General features: G+C 42.6%; 1 protein-coding gene across 1 annotated transcript in view; it reads left to right on the top strand.

The window, feature by feature from the left end:
- Positions 1-20000, top strand: part of rasa3 (RAS p21 protein activator 3) — a 70016-nt gene that overhangs the window by 29022 nt on the left and 20994 nt on the right. Inside the window, exons 4-10 of the mRNA XM_047803269.1 lie at positions 2821-2915; positions 4541-4617; positions 12467-12547; positions 12675-12747; positions 17404-17477; positions 18311-18415; positions 18530-18686. Coding sequence (XP_047659225.1) covers positions 2821-2915; positions 4541-4617; positions 12467-12547; positions 12675-12747; positions 17404-17477; positions 18311-18415; positions 18530-18686 — 662 coding nt within the window. The remainder of the gene's footprint in view (positions 1-2820; positions 2916-4540; positions 4618-12466; positions 12548-12674; positions 12748-17403; positions 17478-18310; positions 18416-18529; positions 18687-20000) is intronic.

Below are 20000 nucleotides of genomic sequence, written 5' to 3' on the forward strand. Positions count from 1 at the left end.
AAATATGCTTCTCTGTGCACACGATGACTACTGCAGTGTCACACATTATTTCAGGTAAAGCGTCTGATGCAGTATTAGAGCAGGTTTGATCTCCCTGCATGGGCACGGTGGCTTAGTGGTTAGCACGTTTGCCTCACACCTCCAGGGTTGGGGGTTCGATTCCCGCCTCCACCTTGTGTGTGTGGAGTTTGCATGTTCTCCCCGTGCCTCGGGGGTTTCCTCCGGGTACTCCGGTTTCCTCCCCCGGTCCAAAGCCATGCATGGTAGGTTGATTGACATCTCTGGAAAATCGTCCGTAGTGTGTGTGTGTGTGTGTGAATGAGAGTGTGTGTGTGTGAATGAGAGTGTGTGTGTGTGCCCTGTGATGGGTTGGCACTCCATCCAGGGTGTATCCTGCCTTGATGCCCGATGACGCCTGAGATAGGTACAGGCTCCCTGTGACCCGAGAAGTTTGGATAAGCGGTGAGTGAGAGTGAGTGAGTCAGTGAGTGACACAGTGAGTGAGACAATGAGAGAGTGAGTGAGAGTGAGTGAGAGTGAGTGAGACAGTGAGTGAGTGAGAGTGAGTGAGACAGTGAGTGAGACAATGAGTCAGTGAGTGAGAGTGAGTGAGACAGTGAGTCAGTGAGTGAGATAGTGAGTGAGTGAGATAATGAGTGAGACAGTGAGTGAGTGAGACAGTGAGTGAGACAGTGAGTGAGACAGTGAGTGAGAGTGAGTGAGTGAGACAGTGAGTGAGTGAGAGTGAGTGAGACAGTGAGTGAGTGAGACAGTGAGTGAGAGTGAGTGAGTGAGACAGTGAGAGTGAGTGAGTGAGACAGTGAGTGAGTGAGTGAGAGACAGTGAGTGAGTGAGAGTGAGTGAGTGAGAGTGAGTGAGACAGTGAGTGAGTGAGAGTGAGTGAGACAGTGAGTGAGTGAGAGTGAGTGAGACAGTGAGTGAGTGAGAGTGAGTGAGACAGTGAGTGAGTGAGAGTGAGTGAGACAGTGAGTGAGTGGGAACTGCAAGACTAAATCAGGGAGAACAAGAAGGAAACAGCTTTATTTTTGTCTGCCACTTATTTCTTCACTCTACAACCTTCAACCCTGGTATTTATTTATTTATTTGTTGTTTGTTTGTTTGTTTATTGTCTGCACCAGTGCTAGGCTCAGAGTAAGTGACAAGGTTTAAAGCTATGTTCGATACTTAATCTACACATCACATGAACACAGATTAAAGTAACAGAAGGCAGTATGACAGCCACAGTGTACACACACACACACACACACACACACACACACACACACACACACACACACACACACACACACACACACACACACACATAAGCCATGAAGAAAGTCAGACCACACTGTTCTTCTCAAGAGCCAACAACTAAACAGGAGAGAGAGAAGAGCTTTAGAGTGAAAACACACTACACTAAATAAATAGTAAATATCACAAGAGGAAATCTAATGTTCCCAAAGCCAGTTATTTCTGCTCACACCGGTTAGATGATCATGAATGACAGTCTACTTTAACTTTTGTTAAGTTGTATCTTTCCCCACTTGTTTTGAGGTGGTTTGGCCAGGAAACAGCAGGCGTTTGTGCATTACAGACTCGGTTCTATCAGTCTGGTGCATCTGCTTGTCATCTGTGTGTGACTTCATTTTGTGTCTTGGCTCATGACCAACTGCTCTGATGGGCTGAGAAACAAAATACACCAAACATAAAATCCTTATAGACAGAAGACAGATTGTGGTCTAAAATACACACACTGAAAACGTGCAGATGTGACAGAAGTTCATCGCTCTCCAAAGCAAATAAATGTTGTCGGAAACGTTTTAAATAAAACAAAGTCCATCAGTAGAGCCTGTAAATAAATATGCTTCTCTGTGCACACGATGACTACTGCAGTGTCACACATTATTTCAGGTAAAGCGTCTGACGCAGTATTAGAGCAGGTTTGATCTCCCTGCATGGGCACGGTGGCTTAGTGGTTAGCACGTTCGCCTCACACCTCCAGGGTTGGGGGATCGATTCCCACCTCCACCTTGTGTGTGTGGAGTTTACATGTTCTCCCCGTGCCTCGGGGGTTTCCTCCGGGTACTCCGGTTTCCTCCCCCGGTCCAAAGACATGTATGGTAGGTTGATTGGCATCTCTGGAAAATTGTCCATAGTGTGTGAGTGAATGAGAGTGTGTGTGTGCCCTGTGATGGGTTGGCACTCCATCCAGGGTGTATCCTGCCTTGATGCCCGATGAAGCCTGAGGCACAGGCTCCCCGTGACCCGAGAAGTTTGGATAAGCGGTAGAAAATGAATGAGAGAGTGATTTCCCTGCACGGGCCTGTTCTGTTAATCTGACTATTATCCATTTCTGCCTGCAGCCTCTCTCAGAAGCTGGTAAGCAAAGAAATGTCAAGTGCACAGCATGCTAGGAGCGATGATGTATGACGACACGGAGGGGAGTCCTGAACGGCGGGATTACTAACACTCCCTACTTTGTTTTAGTCAAGATTCTGTTCCACATACTGAGATACCATGAGCTGAAAATCAGTTCCTATTTACTCAAGCTTTTGAATTTCCACTCAGATCTCTGGGAGCTTTCTGGGAGCTTTACACTCGCGTGCCTTTCTGTTCTGTGAGAAAAAACTAGCAGTTAATAAGCGCAGGCCGAGTGTGATTTCCACCGACTGGACTGAAAAGCCTTTTTCATTTGCTGCGGTATTTCAAATGCAAGAACAGAAGGATAAAGTGACTTTATATGTGATGCCGAGTTCTGTTTCTGAGCACGTTCTATGTGTCAGTAGAGCTGTGTTGTGATTGCTCGTGTGTCCACAGGTAAGGTGGCGGTGAAGAAGGAGGACCTTCAGAAGTATCATGGTAAAGACACGTGGTTCCAGCTGCAGCCCATCAGCGCAGATTCTGAGGTGCAGGTAGGGATCTTCTCTTTCTTCAGCTTTATTCCTCTTTTTTTCTGTCCCTGCGAGTCACTCGACTCGTTTGTCTAAACTGTATTATGTACAGCTACTAAAAATAAATTTGTCTGAAGGGAAAGACTTTTTTACTCTTCAATCTTTGTGTAATCATCATCATACACAGACGGCGAGCTAGTCGATTAATCGAGGGGGGGTCTGGTGTGTGCTATAAATAACATACAGGCAATACATCTAAAGATAACAGGGGTGCAGCTATCAGCGTCCAGTTCCTCAAAAGGCTCAGAACCAGGTTCATTCACGTGGCTTCTGTCTAAAGTGACTTATAAGTAATTCAGAATGCAAAGCACACAGTTGGAGCTATCAGGTCCAGTTTAAGGGCTCTGTGTAATCCTGAGGATTAAACTCATAACCCTTTAAACTATCCAAGGTAAATAAGGTAAAGATTTACGGAAGGGAAGCGGTCAGGGTCGACGAGGGGACGTGAGCTGGGGCCTGACGTCACACTAGAATAAAAATATTATGTAATTAGAGCACAGAACATCTCGATGAACATGAACATGTATAAGCACATCAGCTTTCTCGGAGATTCTACAGCATAGTGATTAGAGACAAAGCGCTTAGAAATGACTGCAAGAATGAGTCATACTCAGTCATTTAGTCGCTCAGGATCTGTTTCAGAGTGCACCTTTAAATGAATCAGTGCGTTTATATGTGTGGGTGTGTGTGTGGGTGTGTGTGTGTGTGTGTGTGTGTGGAGAGTATATTTACAATCAGAGCTTTTTTTTTTTAATGAGATTTACATTTACCCTAAAAAATGGACTGTCCTGGGTGACTGAAGGCGTCCTCTAAGTTCAGTTCAAAGAAATAGTTCACACACAGACAATTTCTCTGTTCAGCCCCAAGAAACATCTGTATTATTCAGAGGGCTAGCTTTGCCCTAAAGCGGATCTCCTGTAACACAGTCGTATTCATTCATGACTGCAAAAGAAAGGAAGTGTGTGTTATAGAGAGAGCAAGACACAGAGAGAGAGAGAAAGAGAGAGAGAGAAAGAGACATAGAGAAAAAGAATGGGCTGAAATGGAGAGGAGAGATAGAGCATCTCCTTACAATCATAGAGAGCACATTGTTTTGTGTGTGTGTGTGTGTGTGTGTGTGTGTGTGTGTGTGTGTGTGTGTGTGTGTGTGTGAGAGTCCCCAGACGCCTGTCAAGTCTCATTTGCATATTGATGATGTTGGCTGGAGTTTGACAGTGCATCTCTCAGAAGGCTTTCACACACACACTCTTTTACACACACACACACACACACACACACACACACACACACACACACACACGATGATATAATTAGTTCCTTTCTACCCACACAAGTTTCATTCTCCAAATATGATCCGCTACATCAGAGCTAACAACTGTACACAAACCAAATTACATGATGAAGCAACTGCGACACCTAAAACTCTCTCTGGATCCTCGCTCTCACTTCCTCTCTCTCTCTCTCTCTCTCTCACCCCCCTCTCTCTCTAATTCTCACAGACACATTTTGGGGTTTTCTTCCCCTCATTCACTTTTTCTCATCGGGTGGTGTGTGTACCCATGGTAACGCTATCCCATCCTCCACAGGGAAAGGTTCACTTGGAGCTGCGCCTGAGCGAGGTCATCACGGACAACGGAGGCGTCTGCCACAAGCTGGCAACCCGGTGAGTCAGCCAATCCCCGGTCTCCCTGCACTTCCCCCGTCAGCCAATAGCACCGCCGCTAACGTCATTTACCTGCCTGCTCGTGTAGGAAACTCAATACCATTCAGAGGATTTCTCAAGTTGAGGAAAGGCTGCATTCGTACTTTTTTTTTCTGAAGTTTTCTGAAGTTTTCTGAAATCTGGTGACAGAAACATTGTAGTTTCATCTCTAATATGAGAAATCACTTCAGGCAAATCAGCTCCTCATCTCTTATTATTATTATTATTACTACTACATAAATACAAAACCTGATCCTGACGAGGATTAGCTACATTCCAGACACAGACAAATACGGTCAAAGATTGATTTATTTTCCAACTTGCCGTATGTTTCTACTTTTCTATTTGTTTAGGGCAAAATGACTCACAGAAAATACACAACATTCTCTGGGGAGGCATCTCGCTTTTTTTCTCGGTTTCCTTTTTTTTTTTTAGACCCATTTTCATTGTCTTCATGCACAGAAATTCATCAGAGGAATAATCCTGTGTGATTGCACGTGCAGTATCAAGATCATTTATCTGCTAGAGTCGGTTTTCTCATCCCGGAGCACAGACGGGTCTCTCGAGGATGGACGGCTTTACCTGGGTTTCATCTTCATGAACAGTGTTTCGAACGACATCCTGTAAGCTGCAAACTGTGGCTGTTGGTGTTGGGTTAGTCGGAGTATTTCAGAATCTGCCGAGATTTTACACACAACAGTGCAAAAAGCATCATGCGAGTAGCAGGTCTGCAGCTGGAAGCCTCTTTTTGGACAAACATAATGCTCTGAGATGCCAGGAAGGCTACTGTAACTCAAATAAACACTCTTTACAACCGCCGTGAGCTGAAAAGCATCTCAGAGCACAGGACACGTCGAACCTCCAGGACCACGTCAGGTTCCTCTCTGAAAAGTGTGCACATTCAGACCCAAATGTAGGGATAGACGACAAGCCAGGGTTTATTTAAAAAAATAACAAAATCAACAGGCACAGGAAAACACAAGGGGGAAAACTAAACGTCTAAAAAAAAGAAGTAAAAAAGTCATAAATCAGAGAACACGAAGTAACAAACAACACACAACGACAGGGACTTAGCAAACAAAACACACAGGACAACCGGGATAAATAGGGGAGGTAATTAGGTATAAATAGGGGAGGTAATTAGGTATAAATAGGGGAGGTAATGAGGGATCAGGCAGGGCAAACACTTGTTAGAGCACAGAACATAAACAAAGACAGAACACAAACAAAGACACATGGCAACAGGATATAACCAAACCCTGGCTAGAATGCCCCCTGGTGTTCCAGCAGGGAATTGTCCAGGTCTTCCATGACGCTCCTGGTAATTTTCCAGTCTGCTGCTACAGGAACGATCAGGTGTAGAGATGTTCTTGTTATTGTGGACATCCTGTGTGTTGCCGCTCCGAGTGTCAGCAGCCGTAGCATCATTGCAGCACGTCACGTTGCTGGGGCATCCGGTAAGCCGTGCATTACTAAGCCAGACAGGCTTAGCACACAGGAAGTGCTGCCATATTAAGGTGTTTAAACACTCACCACACAGCCTGCCCTCGTTAAACACACACCCGGAGCAGAGGCCAAGAAAAAGGTCATAATAAGCCTGGACGAATAAAGTACACTAATGATTGTAATATAAACTGCATAAATATATTAGCTTTGCTTTATGGTGTGGAATGGCCTGGATATTTTTCCATAAACAGATTCATGTTAATGTTAATAGTGGTTTTTGTGCGTGTGAGACAGAGAGGGAGACATTATCACGTTAATGCAGTAAAGGTAGATGTGTGTGTGTTTGATATTGTCAGAATGAGCATGAATAATACTGGAGTATGAATGAGAGTGTGTGTGCGTGTGTGTGTGAGCGATGCAGCTTTGCGTCAGACACACAGTCATGACGCCAGTGGTGTTGCGAGTGGGTAAAAATTCAGCTTCGATCTGAAAAACACAAGCTCATCTCTCATTTGCTGGAAGTCAGTCACACGTGTACATTATGTTACATTTTCACAAACCCAAACAGCAGCATGTCACAGTTAAATAGAGCGATTTGTCACTTTGCGTTGATTAGAGCTCGTCGGTTGTCCCTTGTGTATAAGCGTATCCGTGCGCACGCTCACAATACAAGCATACGTCACATTTAGCAGCGCAAAGACAAAGCAGTCCGAATGCCTGAGTGCTGACCTTCCAGTCCGTGGCTTTACAGCTTATAGGATGTTAAACCTTAAATCGCTAAACTACTTTTCAGTGTTTCACACTTTCTTTGTAACGTAAAGTTTGAAACCTAGCGCTAAAGGAACTAGAGAGATACACAGTGTATCTCGTTTCCATCCTCCGATTTTTATTTGCTCAAACATTATCAGTTAGGTTCAAGTTTTTATCACAGCCAGATCTGTTTTTGTGAGGTGTGAAGGAACTGGGGTGGAGGTGGGGGTGGGGGTATGGATCCCTGAGGAACAGGATCGAAGCAGGGACCCTGGAGCTGTGAGCTGCAGCACCACGTCACCCAGAAAGCTACATTTGACTGCAAACATTTGACTGTAAGGGAATTAACTCATATTAATCATGAGGCAAACTATTTAACCCTTTTGACTACTTATACGGTGCTGAAATCATCTTATGGGACATTTTGTTAGAGAACCTTACACAGAATCTTAGTGGTTGAAGATAACAGTCACATTTTAGCACTTGGGGCATCTCAAGAAGCAGGAATAAGTTTGATATCAACGTTTAGTTTGAAGTCAAGAAAATCATTTGTATGATACCATCCTTAAAAATATTTTGGTTTGCAGTAACAGTAAAAAAAAAAAAAAGTAGGTAGGTCTTTTGTGTCTTTGAACGGTGGCTGTGAACATTTTGTTTACTGAAGCCGCAGCGCGAACCGTTGACTGACAGTGAAAGAGAGAATGAGATGAAGCGAACGCACAGTGTGACATCCGGTAACCAATAGTGTAAACATAGATGACGTCACGGGTTTTTATTTAAAAAAAAGAACGTAGCCTTCGTTTGTATGTAGGCCTAGGCAATTTATATATTTACAATACTTACTAAAATATAATTCATATTATTTTATTGCTTTTGTATTAGTTGTTTGAAGAGTAAAAAAAAAATTGGTCGGTCTTAACGCAAATTTACAACCGGCAAGTCGGTCGGACTTAAAGCAAAAAAAAGAAAAAAAGAAATAGACGGTCGGTCAGGAACAAAAACAGAAACATATAAAAAAAAACAAAAAAAACTCTGAATTCTTAAAGCGCCGAGAATTTATATTGCTTTGCATTAACCACCGCTGTGGAGTGAAGTGACAAGAAGTTTAATGCTGATCACCAAACAAGCACTTTTTTTTTTGGTCTCAGATTAAAAGCGTTTTGGGGCATTTTGTAAGCCAGTGTCACAAAAGCTGGCTTGACAAACCTGGTGCAGTGTGTGTGTGTATGTGTGTGTGTATGTATGTGTGTGTATATGTGTGTGTATATGTGTGTGTGTGTGTGTGTGTGTGTATGTGTGTGTGTGTGTGTGTGTGTATGTGTGTGTGTGTGTGTGTGTGTATGTGTATGTGTATGTGTGTGTATGTGTGTGTATGTGTGTGTGTGTATGTGTGTGAGTGTTCATCTGTGTGTGTGTGTGTGTGTATGTGTGTGTGTGTGTGTGTGTGTATGTGTGTGTGTGTGTGTGTATGTGTGTGTGTATGTGTGTGTGTATGTGTGTGTGTGTGTGTGTGTGTGTGTGTGTGTGTATGTGTGTGTGTATGTGTGTGTGTATGTGTGTGTATGTGAGTGTGTATGTGTGTGTGTGCGTGTGTGTATGTGTGTGTGTGTGTGTATGTGTGTGTGTGTGTATCTGTGTGTGTGTGTGTGTGTATGTGTGTGTGTGTGTGTGTGTGTGTGTGTGTGTGTGTGTGTGTGTGTGTGTATGTGTGCGTGCTGAACATGTTCAGTGGCATGCATGAAGCTGACATTTAAGACACAACCGGAGAGAAACAGCAGAACAAACGAAAGAAGCCAGAAGAATATTCATACAGCTTGTTTGTGTCAGTAGATCGTTACGAAGTGTGAGACAGACTCTGTAATCATCATGTAGGGCAAAATTGTCATCATCATGAGTCGAGAGCGATTCCACAATATAAAGCCCAGCATTAAGATGTCAGACACAATAGAGCTAAACTACTTTAGGTCTAAGGTTAATAAGCAGATTCACTATTTAGCGTCCTTATCTTCTCTCAAAAAAAACGTCGAAATAAATAGAAATGTAAGAAGACTCGTGTTGATTCCAGCTTTCTTAGGTTGCTTAAAGCATTCTGGGTCTCTGGATCTCTGCTGCATTTTCACAGAGGAAATGAGTAAAGTGAAATCTGATTAGTTCCAGATTGCTGCCCAGGCAACAGCGTCCAAAAATACACTCTGTGACAAAACTCTGATTCGTCTGTCGCTTCGAATCTGTCAGCGTTTCTTACACATTCCTCTGTAAGTGAGGTATTAACGAGTGAAAGGATGTTTCGGGTCACCAAGGTGACGGCAGTTGTATTTTCCCTAAGCTGATATGCGAACACGAGGAGACGTGCGAGATCATATGAGCGCTCATATGTTCAGCGCTCACCATGGGTTCATCGAGGGACTAGATTGCATTCAGTTATTAAGCACCATTGTGTTAAATTCTTGTCTGTAATTTCCAAACATGGAAATTAAAAGAAAGTGTAGGTATCTGAGAAAGTGCAAGACCAGGTGGAAAAAATATCAACACCACACAGTAGAGCCCATAAGTTTAGTTTACAGACTCCACAAAAAGACGGATCATTGTTTGTTTTTATTTAGTTCCAGACGAAGTTATTTTACATGGCAGAGACCACGAGACACAATAAGAGCTGGGGTGTGTGTGTGTGTGTGTAAACTTTTGAACAGGATCGTCGCTGGAAATTAATATTCTGTTCTGTGGAATTGTGTAAATATTTCACCGTGACATTTCAGGGTGTCATTAACGTAACCGATCAGCAGTCAAAACAGACAGAGAGATTTCAACCTGGCAAGAAGCCAAACGTTGGGCCTGGGTTTAAAACGTCACTCAGCTCAAGTCCTGCAGTTTAATGGGATCAGTTTCAGAATCAGTATAAACAAACAAATTATTTTGTCTCTGACAGTCCAAGTCGGGACTCTGTTGGCTTTCAGCGTGAGATGTGTGGTTTTCCTCTGTTGATAACCTTACACAGACCTTTTGGCAGTTGTAGATAAACGTCTTCACATTTTAGATCCTGGAGCATCTCAGAGAGCAGGAATGGGTCTGAGATTATAAAGTGGAGGATAGTTTCTTGAAACTTTTCTAGGAATATATTGCCTTTGGTAGGCAAGATAAAAACATAATGCTCATAAAATAATATTAATATTATTAAAATAATAATAATAACAAAATTGGGGGGGCACGGTGGCTAAGTGGTTAGCACGTTCAACTCACACCTCCAGGGTTGAGGGTTCGATTCCTGCCTCCACCTTGTGTGTGTGGAGTTTGCATGTTCTCCCCGTGCCTCGGGGGTTTCCTCCGGGTACTCCGGTTTCCTCCCCCGGTCGAAAGACATGCATGGTAGGTTGATTGGCATCTCTGGAAAATTGTCCGGAGTGAAATAGGATAGTGTGTGTGTGTGTGTGTGTGTGTCCTGCGATGGGTTGGTACTCCGTCCAGGGTGTATCCTGCCTTGATGCCCGTGACCCGAGGAGTTCGGATAAGCGGTAGAAAATGAATGAATGAATGAATAACAAAATTATAATAAAATATAAAATCATTTTGAAATCATTTTTATCCCAAAACCTTAGTAAGTGACACCATTCTTGCATACTTGATTTTAATAAAGCCTGACCGGCCCTGGTCAGTGTGTAAGGTGTAATGTCAGAGGTGCTACGCTGTCATTCCCGATTCCTCATCTGCAGGTCAAACTCTTCTCAGTCGTCTCGTGCTGCTTAGACCTCGGGCATGTCAGAGTTCTAGTCTGCCACACAACTGACTTTGTGCTGCTAATGGTCATGTAGTTATTTTCTACATTTTCCAGGATCTGTAGCTAAGGTTTCAGAAATGAACTTTGACCATCCTGTTTCTTTCTGCCTTGTGGTAATTGCACTCGCTTTAAGCTCAAGTCAAGTCAAGAAGCTTTTATTGTCATTGCAACCATATATAGCTGTTACAGTACACAGTGAAGTGAGACAACGTTTCTCCAGGATCATGATGCTACATAGAACAATGACAGGACTAAGGACATAATTAAGTAGTTCTAGCCACATAAAGTGCATGAAGATAAAAGACAATAAGACAATACAGGACAAAAGACAGTGCAAACAAATAATACAAGACATTACACAGAAGACAATACACAATAGCAGTGCCGACCGGTGTAAACACTGTATGTCCTAACAATGTTGCATGTGCAGAAATACTGGAATGAACACATTAGTATTATAGCAGCAGTTACATGAGGTATTGTAATGTATTGTGTAAAACGACTGGAATGTGAAAGACAGCATGTGTAAAGAACAAAAACCGTGTCCAGATCAGCATGTAAACAGTTTGATATGGTGTTCGATATGATGTAGACATGGACGTAAATTGGAAGTATTTTGTGTAGGTCATCACAATCCATACTGTTGATTGTGTGTGTGTGTGTGTGTGTGTGTGTGTGTGTGTGTGTGTGTGTGTGTGTGTGTGTGTGTGTGTGTGTGTGTTGTGCTCGGTACTGTTCAGTTCAGTTATTGAGGAGTCTGATGACTTGTGGAAAGAAACTGTTACACAGTCTGGTCGTGAGGGACCGAATGCTTCGGTACCCTTTTTCCAGGCGGCAGGAGGGTGAATAGTGTGTGTGTGTGAAGGGTGTGTGGGGTCATCCACAATGCTGTTGGCTTTGCGGATGGAGCGTGTGGTGTAGATGTCAATGAAAGAAGGAAGAGAGACTCCAGTGATCTTCTCAGAGGTCCTCACTATCCGCTGCAGGGTTTTGCGATCTAAGATGGTGCAGTTCCCAAATCAGACAGTGAGGCAGCTGCTCAGGATGCTCTAAATGGTCCCTCTGTAAAAACTAGTCAGGGTGGGGGGAGGGAGGTGTGCTTTATCAGCCTTTGTAAGAAGTAGAGATGCTGCTGGGCTTTCTTGGTGATGGAGCTTTTGTTGTGTGACCAGATGAAGACAGGTTGTTGGCTCTACACCAGGCAGTTAGCTGTTGCACCTCGTCTGTATGCTGACTCATCGTTCTTGCTGATGAGACCCACCACGGTCGTGTCCTCAGCGAACTTCATGATATGGATCAATCTGTTTATTGCTGCAAAGTCATGAGTCAGCAAGGTGAACATCAATGGACTGATCACACAGCCCTGAGGGGCTCCAGTGCTCAGTGTGGTGGTGCTGGAGATGCTGTTCCCGATCCGGACTGACTGAGGTCTCCCAGTCAGGAAGTCCAGAATGCTGAGGGATGAATGTGTTGAATGCTGAACTAAAGTCTATGAACAGCATTCGTACGTAAGTGTCTTTATTGTTGGGTTAGGGGTAAATGAAGGGCCGTGGCAATGGCATCGTCCGTGGAGCGGTTTGGACAATACGCGAACTGTAGTGGGTAAAGTGAGGGTTGTAACTGGGTCTTGATGTGCCTCATGATGAGCTTCTCGTAGCACTTTATTACAATGGGTGTGAGTGCAATGGGACGATAGTCATTGAGGCTACTGCTGTGCCACCATCTCCACAACGCCTCTGGGGCTGTACAAGGGCAAGGTGTGAGGACAAGTCAGCGAGGGCAGGGTTTAAACAGCTCATCTTTAAATCCACTAATCCTAATGATCATTGTTTCTCTCCACAGGGTTTTAGAGTGCCAAGACCTGCCTATTGTTAACGGACAGTGCGATCCTTATGCTGCTGCGTCCTTACAGGGGCCGTCCAGGTAAATCATGACAACAGCCTCATGTTTTAGTATCACTACACATTTGGTTGTAAGAGCTATCATTCTCACAAACCGTACAAGCTCACATACGTTCTCTCTCCCTTCCTGTTTATTTCATCTCCAACAGATCGGAAGCCAAGAAGACCAAGGTCAAGCGGAAAACCAACAACCCTCAGTATGATGAAGTCTTCTACTTTGAGGTAGAAACAAACAATGCATATGTCTTTCAAGATTCTCTGAAACTGTTTCTGCCTGAGTAAACATTAAGCAGTGGAAACGCTCTCGCGAATCGTTCTCATTACGCTGTGGGAAACGGAGCCTGACGTTTTAGCCACTGTACATGGCTTTGATTAAAATCCGCTTACAGCGATCATTTAACACACTCTTCAGATCGAACCTGTAAAAGCCGATCCAGAACAAATATTTCGCTCTCTATGAGATCTTTTAGATTTATCTGAACACTCAAGGATGAAGCTTTTCAATTTGTGGTTTTCCGCTTGACGAGCGTCCACACCCTCATGACCTCGGTTCATCCGTAGTTTACAAACAAGCCGAAGTGATAGTGAGAAGTGATACGTTGTGGTTGGCTGCTGTGGAAAAAAAAAAAAAAAAACAGAACAAAGGTGTAAGTGTGAGGTTTAAAACAGAAGGAGGATATGACCACACCCCTGCATTTGCCTTTGCTTCACTGCATACAGAGAAAACCTCAGCAGACTCGTTTGCCGTTTAAACTCCTGCGAGGGACGGACACGTTAATCGACGAAAACTCTGACTCGACTCGCTTCAACCTCCTGTAGTCTGTCCTGGACAGGAATAGTTCACTGGCACATTCACACAGACTGATAGACAAGATAAGACAATAGCAGGATTCATTCCGATGCTGCAAGATAGACAAACCACACCATTGATCTCATCCCCCTGACAGTCACGGTCTTTCCCACACAAAGCACGCCACACACACATACCGAACCCTACAGCCCAGAGTTCATCCCAGTGCCACATACTTCACCACCAACTACAGCACGTGCTAGCTACAACCCAGATGTCCCACATTCAGTTACAGAGCTACACGACATCATGATCGAGACTCATCCGGCGCAGGATTGAACGGTTTCCTCAGAGTAACCGTGTTACAGCGTCCTGCCCAGGCCATTCGCTCAAAAGGAACGCAGCGAAGTGGTATCTGGATGTAACATCGTCCAGGACGTGCCACACCTCATGCTGTTCTTCTTCAGAAATAGTTACAGTTAACTGAGAACTGATTTACTGATATAGTTACAGATGCAGCTTCCTGCTTGGAGCAAAAATGGCAATTATTTATTTTTTATTTTTCTGTTTTTACCGTTTAGGAGCAGCACTGTGAAAGATAATAAAGAAGTGCGTTAAAAAGTGCATTTAGAAGTAATGATAAGTATCGTGCAAATGTGTCCTAGTGCAGTTGTGCATTCACACATGTCAGCCTTGTGTGTGTGTTCACAGTTCTGGAGATTATGAGGGTGCGTGAGGGTATTTGTCTACCTGAGCAGAGGAAGGTGGTGGGCCGGAGGAAGGCGTGTAGAAACTGTTCCTCATCCAGTTGGGGTCGGACCGTATTGCTCCAACTTTATATGAAATAACTTTATCGAGATAGAATAGAAATACAGCAGGCGTAATGATGAAGAAAGTCAGGGGGCTTAAGAATAGGACATGGTAGCAAGAGGTAAAATAACACTCTGAACGTGAAGGAAACAGCCCCATACATTTTCCCACCAGATATATTTTGTATGCGTAGATAGCTGTAGAAGTTTCCACACAAAGCAGTAGAAAAAAAAAACATCATCAGGGCATCACCTGTACTTTTTCAGTGATCCTGTGCACGCTGCATCTTCAGATTCCTTTGCTGTTTTTTTTTAGCCCGTCCTCGTCGAGGTTTGATGCGTCGTACATTTCATGAAGCTTCTCTGAAGTGTGATTATTGAGTTCCTGTCATACCTGCAGATTTGAGAAACTTTTAATCAGGATTTCAACATTAAGCAACCTCAACTGACATTAACGTGTTTAACTGAACTGGGAAATATGTTAATCAGTCCATGCAGGATTTTGCCATTGTAGAAATGAACGCAAAATCAAGCAAATATTCGTGATATTCAGAGTTTAAGCAGGCCGAGACACATTGTGTCATTGTCTCTACACGCGCTCGGCAAAACATGAGTACTGTTCATTATATGTGCGTCTTCTCTGGTAGAATAGAAGAAAAGAAGAATTCTATGTCTGCAGTTTTTTTTTTTAAACAAACTGCTCAAGGTGAACTTTCTCTGTCATCTCTTCACTGGTATTCAGTGGTCCAATAAAATAAAGCTCTTGCACGCTCTATCAGACGCTGCACCGTGAATAACAACGTTCCAGACAAAAATTCTTTAAGCTAAGAAGTTCGAATGCAGCTGCAGTTTAATAAACAGTTCTTTTACTTCGAAAGTATCCAAATCTTTCCAAGATACTGTAAAGTAAACCCACTTTTTAGATTTTATGGTGGAAAAATTGTCGGTTCTCCGACAGCGTCGGGTTGGAGACAGCTAACGAATTAAGCTTCTCTGATTTTGATGCTATCGCTATATAGCTAAAGTCACAGCATAGCTATGTTACTAGCAGTAAAACAGTAGAAATAATAATAATAATAATAATAATACATTTAATATTTTTAAAGGCGCCTTTCTGAACACTCAAGGTCACCGTACAAAAGAAGAAGAAATATATATATAGTTATAGAATAGTTGCATAGAAATACAAATTGGACCAACAAATACAGGAAACATACATAAAGCAACAATAAAACAGAAAGCAATAAACCAGCATCAATAGAGGACAAATAGATGAAAGTGTAGAGAAACAAGAAAGGATGTCAAGAAAGATTTGCAGGGCTCTCAAGTTTTGAAGACAGGCAAGAGTGACACCTCCAATCCCCCATGTAAACCCACCCCCCACCCCCACCCCATGACACCCCCTTCTTTCCAAAAAAAAAAAAAAAAAAAAAAGCAAAGACAAAATAAGTAAACTGTCTTCCACCAGGATCACTGACCACATTTTAACCAAATACAAAGTATTTGTTCAATTTCCATTTATTATTTTACCCTCAAAAAATACCCTCTCTAATGGATATGTTTTTTTTTTTCATTGGTTGTTGCGTTAAATCTTACCCAGATACAATAGTGCTATTTTTTGATTGGCTATTGTGTAGCCTCTTTTTTTGATTGGCTGATAAGTGTCAGGCTCGACTAAGAACTCCAGGGGAGACGCGCTTGATTCCTGCCCTCGTTCCATAGATACAGAGGTCGGACCGATACATTTTGGGCGCTGCGGCTTATTAAATATATGATAAATAGTAATATGTGGCAGGAGAGCGTGACAAAAGGACCCAAATGCGTGACTGTCACTCTCAATGTGTGACACTTGACAGCCCTGGACTTGTATGAGTGTATGAATGAGTATTATTTGTATTGTTAGAGTTGATCTTTGTCTCCTTCTCACATCCTGCTCCATTCAATTTACAGCACTTCTTTAGTAATACTAGGAGTAATAATAGGAGTTTAGCAAAAAGATTCTCCTCAAGTATAAGCAAGGCATGTGCTGCGTCAGATCCCTGCACGTGCACACGCTCGTAGCTGCACTGGAGCAGCACCAACACTGCAGCACTCGCTTCGTATCGAGCTTCCAGGTTAAAAGCTCTGCCGCAGCAGCCTGCGAGCCTCAGAAATGACTTTCCAAATCAGTCTCATGCCAGCTCAGACATTCATCAGTAGCCAATCTAGAATAATGCCAAGCGGAAGCTGTTCTTTTTTTTTTCTTCTGCCTCCCAGCACACGCTTGTTGTTTGAACATGTGCGTCACCTGGTCTGCAACATCCTGTGCAAATCTGAGCTGATATGCAAATCAGGTCTGAGTCAGTTACAGGACACAACAAAAGATTATTGTCAGGGTGTCGATTAAACCTTAAAAACATTCACCGTATTTCTTGTCTACAGGCTTTACAGAGCTTCTCGTAATATCTGACCTTTTCTACATGTATGGCGTGGCGAGAGAGCTTTTTAATCCCAGTCACACACTGTGCTGTTTACATTTACATACATTAGCAGACGTACTTATCCAGAGTGACTTACATTTTTGTCTCATTTTATACAATTGAGCAATTGAGGGTTAAGGGACATGCTCAGGGGCCCAGCAGTGGTAGCCTGGTAGACCTAGGATTCACCCTCCAATTGGTAGACCAATACCTTAACCACTAGGCCACCACATCGTGCAAATACAGTACACATCTACCAGATAAAAGAAAGCTTTATTTTCATCTGCAGAATTAAGCTGGAATTGAAATGACTCAAAATTTCTTGTGTTTTACGTCATCACGTTTTTTTTTTCTCACTCACCTATTAGTCATTTGACATAATTTTCCATTTTTATCAAACAAACAAACAAACAAACAAATAAATAAATAAATAAGGAAAGAAAGAAACATTAATGAAAACACTGGCCAGGGCTCGACATCAGGAAGGTAAACTATTCTAGGATCGCTAGAACCAGACCAACGTTATTATAAGAGAGTCAGGGTAAAAGTATTTTATAAGAGAGTCAGGGTAAAAGTATTTTATAAGAGAGTCAGGGTAAAAGTATTTTATAAGAGAGTCAGGGTAAAAGTATTTTATAAGAGAGTCAGGGTAAAAGTATTTTATAAGAGAGTCAGGGTAAAAGTATTTTATAAGAGAGTCAGGGTAAAACACGGTCGAACTGATCATACAGAAGCATTTTCAGAGCATTACAGGCATTACAGCATGCAATGATCTTTTCTGTTGTCATAGTAACGTGTGTCATCTGAACTGTCCTTGCAGATCACCAGACCACTCAGCTACACCAAGCGGCAGTTTGACGTGGAGGAGGAGGATGTGGATAAATTAGCGCTCAGGTGTGTGTGTGTGTGTGTGTGTGTGTGTGTGTGTGTGTGTGTGTGTGTGTGTGTGTGTGTGTGTGTGTGTGTGTGAACGTGTGTGTGTGAACGTGTGTGTGTATGTGTGTGTGTGAATGTGTGTGTGTGTGTGTGTGTGTGATCGTCTGTGTGAATGTGTGTGTGTGTGTGTGTGTGTGAATGTGTGTGTATGTGTGTGAGTGTGTGTGAACGTGTGTCTGTGTTGTGTGTGTGTCTGTGTGTGTGTGTGTGTGTGTGTGAGAGAGAGAGAGAGAGAGAGAGCATCATTGTACAGTGTGTGTAAAGTTAAAGAATAATAAGACATTCTGTTATAATGGTTTGGTGACGATATACAGTGCGATCTGTTTATTAATTTATTAACACCAAGATTATTTATTATTTTCCTACAAAAGCAAAATTAGATTTATTTTTATTGATTTACTTGTTATACTTCCACCACACCATCATCAGTTGTATTCATATATATATATATATATATATATATATTCAATAACATCTAGAAGCAGTCGTTTCCTCACCAGCTTCTCTCTCATGCTTGACATTCAGCAAAACCAAATTTTTTCTTTCACACTGAAAACATCAACCATATCAACAGTTATCAGGTTCACAGACTGTACATTTACCGATCCATTCAGGATGGTCCTCATCACAGAAATAAACATAAAACATCAAAATGACGGCAGATTTGCGACAGATTTGAGACCAGCCGTATTCGGCAGTGCTTATTGTTTTCTACCTCAGTGGTGTTTCATCCTGAATGTAACTGAGTGTGGCATCATGAACAATCTGTCCTTTTGGTTTGGTTTGTCCAGGGTGGATCTGTGGAATGCCAGTAACCTGAAGTTCGGAGACGAGTTTTTAGGAGGCGTTCGGGTACCACTGAAGGTTTTGGGTCAGGAAGGCGTTCATGACGCATGGTACTAAATCTCAGCATTAGTACATACTAAAGCACATGATGTTAATAAACTGTATTGACTTGAAAGAGATGTTCTTTCTTTTTAACTCTCTTTATGTCTCTCTCTCACTCACAGGTACTTCCTGCAGCCGAGGGATAACTGCGGTAAATCGGTGAAGGCCGACGAACTGGGTTCTTTACGACTCAACATCGTTTACACAGAGGACCATGTCTTCCCTTCAGAGAGCTATAGTGACCTCACTGACCTGCTGCTGCAGTCTGCAAACATGGAGGTGAGTCTCTTTGTGTCTGTTCACTTTTGGACAACAAATGCTATTTGTTTAAAGGTGCATTAGGTATGATTAGTTCTCTAAAAGTTAGGTGGGTTTGATTTTTGTATGACTTGAGACCACCCCTCCGTCCCTGCCCCTGTTCATGAAGCTCTGGCCTCACAATCTCCAGTGGAGTGTAGAGTAGTGTGTCTGTAGCCTGATTGACAGGAGACATGTCCAAACACAAACACTGGACTGATATTCTGCCAATTCATTCACTTGTTCTGAGTGGTTAAGCTGTTGGATTATCATTCAGAAGGTCATGATATTAAATCCCAACACCACTAAGGCAGCACTGCTGGGCCCCTAAGCAAGGCCCTTAATGATAAAGGAGTCTATCAACTTGTGTAAATGTAAACCTTCATATTTGACCAGGTTTTATGTTTGTTTTCGGTGCTTTTATACATTTTAAAAATAACTATTTATTAAACTGATGGAGAAAAATGTGGATCTTTCCTTAGCAATTGTATCCGTTTAAAATAAAGGAAAGAAAGAAATTTACAGACTGCTGGAAAGGAAGAGGATGATGTGTGTGTGTGTGTGTATGATGTGTGTGTATATGTGTGTGTGTGTGTGTGTATGATGGTGTGTATGTGTGTGTGTGTGTGTGTATGATGGTGTGTATGATGGGGTGTGTGTGTGTGTGTGTGTGTATGATGGTGTGTCTGTGTATGATGGTGTGTGTGTGTGTGTATGATGGTGTGTGTGTGTGTATGATGTGTGTGTATGTGTATGATGGTGTGTATGATGGTGTGTGTGTGTGTGTGTGTGTGTGTATGATGGTGTGTATGATGGTGTGTGTGTGTGTATGATGGTGTGTATGATGGTGTGTGTGTGTGTGTATGGTGTGTATGGTGTGTATGATGGTGTGTATGTGTATGATGGTGTGTATGATGGTGTGTGTGTATGATGGTGTGTGTGAGTGTGTGTGTGTGTGTGTGTGTGTATGATGGTGTGTATGATGTGTGTTTGTATGATGTGTGTGATGGTGTGTGTGTGTATGAGGGTGTGTACTTACCTGAATCACCCTCAGAAGAAGTACAGTAAATTTCCTAAGTACCTTCAACACCTTAAACTCTACATTAAACCGACCCAAAGTCACCATAACTAAGAGTAAAAAATCCACCAGTTGGGTTGCCAAGTTTTCCAACAATTCCTTTTCCTGCAGCTCTCGATGTTAATTAGATGTGTTACTATGACGTAACTATGAACTGGTCAGTCAGTTTACATGCTGCTGAACAAGTGCAGAGATTTATCCACAGATTTATTATCTTC

Source organism: Tachysurus fulvidraco, chromosome 18, assembly GCF_022655615.1.
Source record: "Tachysurus fulvidraco isolate hzauxx_2018 chromosome 18, HZAU_PFXX_2.0, whole genome shotgun sequence".
NCBI lineage: Eukaryota > Metazoa > Chordata > Actinopteri > Siluriformes > Bagridae > Tachysurus > Tachysurus fulvidraco.